This window comes from Hibiscus syriacus, unplaced genomic scaffold (genome assembly GCF_006381635.1).
Source record: "Hibiscus syriacus cultivar Baekdansim isolate YM2019G1 unplaced genomic scaffold, ASM638163v2 tig00110223_pilon, whole genome shotgun sequence".
Lineage (NCBI taxonomy): Eukaryota > Viridiplantae > Streptophyta > Magnoliopsida > Malvales > Malvaceae > Hibiscus > Hibiscus syriacus.
This window is the reverse complement of record NW_024062636.1, coordinates 2,147,864-2,154,315: the sequence shown is the minus strand read 5'-3', so window position 1 is coordinate 2,154,315 and position 6,452 is coordinate 2,147,864. Positions and strand designations below refer to the sequence as shown.

Below are 6,452 nucleotides of genomic sequence, written 5' to 3'. Positions count from 1 at the left end.
AAACCAGCAAGGGAGGATAGGTTAGGTGCAATATTTTATCAGCGTTTCTGGCATCTATTTGGTCTCGAGATTTCTGATTTTTGTATTGGTGTTTTGAAAGGCAGATTTGATGAGAGACCAATAAATCATACGCACATTGTACTAATACCGAAAGTGGAAGGACCTACTCGTTTGATTCATTTCTGACTTTCACTTTCTCGTTTGACTCATTTCTTACCGATTAGTCTATGCAACGTCATTTTCAGAATTATTTCAAAAATGGTTGTTCATCGCATACATATTCACCTCCATCTTTGCATCGATAAATCACAAAGTGCGTTTGTCCCTGGTAGAATGATTACGGATAATATCATAGCAACATAAGAAATGCTTCATTCGTTTCAACAGAAACAGGTAGGAAAAAGGGGTATTCTGCGCTTAAACTAAATATGAGCAAAAAAATAAGCCCTAAATATACTAAATAACTACTAAAAGGAATTTTCTCTCGCGGCGCACGATAGCAATTTCTCTCTGGGTGCACGTTAGCAGGCCTAACGGACCTCGAGATCTCATCGTGTCTCCGGTGTCTCTTCTTCGCACGTTCTGGGTTACTTAGTAAAGGAGGTCTTCATCTTCTGTTGTCCTTTATCTGGCTCTAATCGATCGATGGACTGGAGAAAATTATTTGGGAGTTCCACAAGCAACAACCTCAATTTTTTCCCTTCGAAAATCAACGATGGAATTCCGATGATCATTCCACCAGCCGAGATACTGGAAGCTGGTAGCGCAGAGTGGAAGCTTTCCCTAGTAGGGCAATTCTTGGGTCCAACACCAAATTTCACAACAATGCAGCGTATTGTTAATAGTCTTTGGACAAAGGCGCTTCAAGGTTCTCGGGTCCAGGTCAGTCTTGCAGGCCCTAATCTCTATATTTTCTCTTTTGATTCTGAAGCTGCTAGAGAATGGGTCTTAGAAAATCTGTGGCACATACTTAATAAGACGTTGATCTTAAGGAAATGGGAACCTAGTTTAAAACGACTAGACTTTGATCTTTCAAAAATCTCAATATGGATTCATATTTATAATGTTCCACTCGAGTTATTCAACCAAGTAGGATTAAGCTACATAGCAAGCGGAATAGGGATTCTTATCTCAATGGATTATGTCACTGCTCTTAGAACAAGACTGCAATTTGCAAAAGTGTGTGTTGAGATTGATGTGAATGATGAAATCCCCAAACAAGTTGAAGTTGTTCTTCAAAATGGACAATCAACCTCTGTTTTTATTGAAATTCCTTGGCTTCCTCCTAGATGTAGGAAATGCAAGGTCTTTGGTCACAATGATAAAAATTGTTTGGTTAAACACAGTGTAATTCCAGCCTCTAATCAAGTCTGGAAAATCAAAGAATCATCAAATGCCAACTCCTCTCATGGAGAAGTTGTTCTTCCTTTAATTCCGTCCACTTCTGATACATCTCCTAAGGATTTTCCACCAAGTGTTTCTATTTCAGCTGAATCATCAAATCCTGAACAACCTGTTGTGCCTGTTCTATCAGATTTACCTTCCACTGATCCTTTCGACATGAATCTTGAGTCTGTTTCTGCCACCCATATCTGTCAAAATAAATATGATCTTCAAGCTAACCCAACTATTGAAATCCAACACAGTTCTGATCATTCTTCGTATCCTGAAAATAGCTCTGCAGTTCCTAAACGTGATAGGGAAAGACCCTCTAAGGAAAAGGTTGATTGTGCTGGTTCAAGTAATAGATTTAAGTTACTAAGTTCTATTGAAGAAGTCCCCCTAGTCAAGATGTCCCTCAAAGGAAAATTAGAATTGCTTCAAAAGGAGTGGCTGAACTTGTTAAAGATATTAAAAAGAAGAAGAAAGAAAAATTGAATAAGATTAAAAGTTCTACAGTTGGGGAGGGAAAAACCCCACTGAAAACCCTTTCTCAATGAATTAAGTTTCTGGAATATCAGAGGATTCAACCATCCTCTAAAGCAAGACAAAGTCCTTCTTAGGGCTTCTCAGAACAATGTTGATATTCTATGTTTACTAGAAACAAGAGTTAAGGTTGACAAATCTAAGGACATCTTTCACTCTAAATTAATCAACTGGAATGTTAGCTCCAATTATGATTTTGCTAACAATAGGAGAATTTGGATTCTTTGGAAAAAGAATATTGATCTCTCTACAATTCAAGTCTCTGACCAGATCATTTCTGTTAAAGGTCAGTTTCTAGGTCAATCTTTTGTTTTATCAGCTGTATACGGTAGCAATGATAATATAACCAGAAGACAGCTATGGCAGCATATTCAAGACCTGGAAAGAACTATTGGTCACCTCCCTTGGATCCTTGGAGGTGATTTTAACATCATTTTGCAGCCTAATGAAAGCTCTAACCATGAGCTCCTTTGTCCCTTTTCCACTACTGAAATGAAAGATTTTCAAGACCTATCTCAAGATCTTGACCTCCATGACCATCCTTTCATTGGACCTTTATTAACTTGGAGCAACAAGCAAACTGAAAACTACCTTGATAAAAAGCTTGACAGAGTTCTCATAAACTCTAACTGGGTCAACAACTTTCAAAATCCTTTTGTTGAATTTCTTCCCCCGGGTGTCTCAGATCATTGTATGGCATCGGTCCGGTTTTCTAAAGATAACCCCATAAATAAACCTAAGCCTTTCAAATTTTTTTATTTCTGGACTTCTCACCCGAATTATCTGACTGAGATTGAGAATTCCTGGCAGACTCTTTTTCAAGGTAACCCTATGCAGATTTTGTTCCATAAGCTAAAACACCTCAAATCCAGCCTCAAGAATCTTAATTCTTCCTGTTTTAGTGATATTTCTTCTCGGATTAAACTCAAAAGACTTGAGCTGGAAAATCAGCAATTGCTCTCTCTAAAGGGTGAAAATTTAATCGAAAAAGAATTGCAGATTCAGCATGAACTGCGAAACTTAGAAGAAGCTGAACTAACATTCTTGAAACAAAAAGCAAAGGTGAAATGGATTAAAGAAGGGGATCAATGCTCAATTTTTTCATTCGGCTGTGGCTGCTAAGAAAAAGAAGGAAACTATCAGGCTGCTTATTAATGACCAGGGAAATCGATTAGAATCCTTTGATACAATGTCTTCTGAAGTTCTTTATTTCTTTACCAAACTCCTTGAGGCTGCTGATCTCAAAGTTAATGTCCCTGGCCCTCAGTTTTTTACTGATTTTCTGAAATGCACTCTTCCCTCTACTATTTCTTCTTGTCTGACCAAAGATATCACCTCTCAAGAAATCAAAGAAGCCTTCTTTGGACAGGGTAATGATAAGGCCCCTGGCCCTGATGGTTATACTCCTCTGTTCTTCAAATCTGCTTGGCATATTATTGGTGAGGATATAGTGGCAGCTATCAAATACTTTTTCCATCATACTTTTTTGCTCCCTGCTTTTAATGCAACCACTTTGGCATTGATTCCTAAAATCCCCAATCCTTGCAAAGTCAAGGACTTCAGGTCAATTGCTTGTTGTACTGTTATTTATAAGGCTATCACAAAGATCTTAGTCCAGAGACTTTCTTGCTTCATTCCTGACTTAATTTCTCTTAATCAAACTGTTTTCATAAAAGGAATGAGTATTGTGGATAATACCCTTTTTGCTCAAGAACTGGTCAGAGGATATGGTAGGAAAGCTATCTCACCTAGATGCTCAATGAAGATTGATCTTCAAAAAGCTTTTGATACCCTCCATTGGGGATTCCTCTCGTATGTGCTAAGAGCTTTAAATATTCCCATAAAGTTCATTAACTGGGTTGAAGCTTGTTTTACTGAGGCTAGATTTTCAATTTCTTTCAATGGTACTTTGATTGGTTATTTCAAGGGAGCTAGAGGCATAAGACAAGGAGATCCCCTCTCTCCAATTCTCTATGTTATTTCTATGAATGTTCTTTCAAGAATTCTCAATCTTGCTGCTGAAAAAGGATTGTTTAGCTTTCACCCTAAATGCAAAATAATAGGTCTCACTCATTTATCATTTGCTGATGACCTATTAATCTTCTGCAAAGGCAATGTGGATTCTGTTATAGGAGTCATTTCTGTGTTGGATCAATTCTATGGAGTCTATGGTCTTAATCTTAATGCTTCGAAATGCTCTTTCTTCTGTGCTGGTATATCTCCTAATAATATTGATCACATTAAGAAAGCTATTGGTTTTCAACATGGATTACTGTCTGTTAAATATTTGGGTATTCCTCTTGTTACAAGAAAGCTCACTGAAAAATTGTGAACCCCTCATTCTCAGCATCAAATCCAAACTCAATCTCTGGTCTGGAAAGAATCTGAGTTACGCAGGAAGGCTGGAACTTATTAGAGCAGTGCTGTTCAGCATTGCTAATTATTGGTGCAGACAGCTGATGCTTCCTTACTCAATAATTAGCAAAATTGAACAGCTTTGCTCACGTTTTTTCTGGAAAGGTTCTGATAAATCAGCATCAGGTGCGAGAGTCAATTGGCAAAACATTTGCAAGATGAAATCTGAGGGAGGACTAGGGCTGAAAAATCTGAAAGAATGGAACAGAGCTTGTATGATTAACCTTATTGAAAATATTCTTGCAGGTGAAGGATCATTATGGGTTGCATGGATACACACTTATGTTCTAAAAGAATCTAATTTTAGGCTTATGGATGATTATGCAAACATAAGCTAGAGTCTTAGGAAAATTTTCAAACTCAGAACTGAAGCTCTTCCGTTATTATTGAATGGAACCCACTCTATTAGACAAATTTGGCAAGAGATTAGAAACAAGGAGGACAAAAAGACTTGGCACACCTTGATATGGTTCCCACATCATATTCCCAAGCATAGTCTAATTGGTTGGATGGCTATCTTAGATAGGTTTCCCACTAGAGACCGATTACAATGTATGGGAATCATTTTTTCTGGGACATGTGTTCTCTGTAACGGCATGCAGGAAAATCGAAATTACTTGTTCTTTGACTGCCATTTTGCTGTTCATTTAAGAGAGAATACTCTCCACCTTTGTGATTTGAAAAAGACAATTTGATCTTGGGAAGAAATGGTTGCTTGGGCAAGTAACTTGTGGAAAGGCAAGTCTCTCTTAACCACTATTCTAAAAATCGCTTGGAACGCCAACGTATATGCTCTGTGGGAGGAAAGAAATCGTAGAATCTTCAAAGGTTGCTCTCGAAATCCAGCTGACATCTTCAAAAACATTAAAGACCTAGTAGGTATTAAGTTGAGGGGGAAAACATCAATAGACTTGATCATGTCAATTCCAAACTTTGTATATCTTGGGGTATAGCTTAAATCGATTGATTTTGTATTTTTTTTAGAATGTAATTATCCCAGGTGATCGGATTTTGTTCTTGTAGCATTTTTGCTTCTTTAGGTAATAAAATTTAAATTATCCAAAAAAAAAATATGAGCAAAACATATGATAGGGTAAAGTGGCATTTTCTTTGGGGATTAATGGAAAAGATGGGATTTGCCAAGGAATGGATTGAAGTTATTAAAACCTTTGTGTGTTCGGTAACTTACTCGGTTATTATCAATGGAATATCAGTTGAGAGTTTTGTTCCTAGCTGTGGTTTGCGACATGGAGATCTTTTGAGCCCCTATTTGTTCTTCATATGCAGTGAAGGTTTATCTGCATTATTCAATCAATCCAATAGTTCTGGTGATCTTCCAGGTGTTAGAACTAATAGACATGTTCCTGCTATTTCCCATTTATTATTTGTTGATGACAGTTTAGTATTTGGAGAGGCAACAGTGACGACAACAATCAAGGTCAAGAACCTTTTGGCCAGGTATGGAAGTAGTTCGAGTCAGTTAATTAATTTTGATAAATCGAGAATTTTTCAGCTCCAATGTAATTGATAAAAATAGCGGGGATGTTAGACGTATTTTGGGCATTGACAATGAGACATGTCCGGAGAAATATCTTGGTCTTCCGGTGATTGTAGGTCAGAATAAGCGTGGGGCGTTCGCTTACATGGCAGATAAATTTAGACAGAGAATCAAAAGTTGGGCGATGCGGGTTCTTTCTCAAGGAGGTGAAGAGATATTCATTGTCTATTTTTGCAAGCTCTTCCTTTGTTCGCAATGAGCTATTTTCTGTTACCTATGGGGTTATGTCGAGAATTTGAGAGGACTATGGCTAGGTTTTGGTGGCGAAAGGCGGAGGATAAACAGGGAATCCATTGGTGTTGTTGGGATAAATTGTGCCAATTGAAGAAAAATGAGGGTATGGGTTTCAGAGACATGGCAAAATTTAATGTTGCTTTGCTGGCTAAACAAGGGTGGCGTTTGTTCACTAGGGCGAATTCTTTGGTGGCAAGGTTGTTGAGAGAGAAGTATTATCATTCCTCGAATTTCATAAACTCTAGCTTAGGAAGCAACCCATCATATATTTGGTGTATTGTTTAGAGTGCAAAGGGGTTGTTACTTAAGGGCTTGCGAT

General features: G+C 37.7%; 1 protein-coding gene across 1 annotated transcript; it reads left to right on the top strand.

The window, feature by feature from the left end:
* Positions 1-645: 645 nt before the first annotated feature.
* Positions 646-4,679, top strand: LOC120114449. Its single transcript, XM_039135366.1, has 5 exons — positions 646-1,841; positions 1,962-2,988; positions 3,089-4,217; positions 4,324-4,467; positions 4,588-4,679. Exons 1-5 carry the CDS (start codon positions 646-648, stop codon positions 4,677-4,679), a joined length of 3,588 nt encoding a protein of 1,195 aa, XP_038991297.1.
* Positions 4,680-6,452: the final 1,773 nt, after the last annotated feature.

Excerpts from the sequence above, each read along its gene's own strand:
- LOC120114449 (XM_039135366.1), top strand. The coding sequence starts at position 646 with ATGGACTGGAGAAAATTATTTGGGAGTTCCACAAGCAACAACCTCAAT. Across the intron at positions 1,842-1,961 it reads CAAAAGGAGTGGCTGAACTT|AGGATTCAACCATCCTCTAA; the intron begins GTTAAAGATATT and ends CTGGAATATCAG. Across the intron at positions 4,468-4,587 it reads TTCTGATAAATCAGCATCAG|GTGAAGGATCATTATGGGTT; the intron begins GTGCGAGAGTCA and ends ATATTCTTGCAG.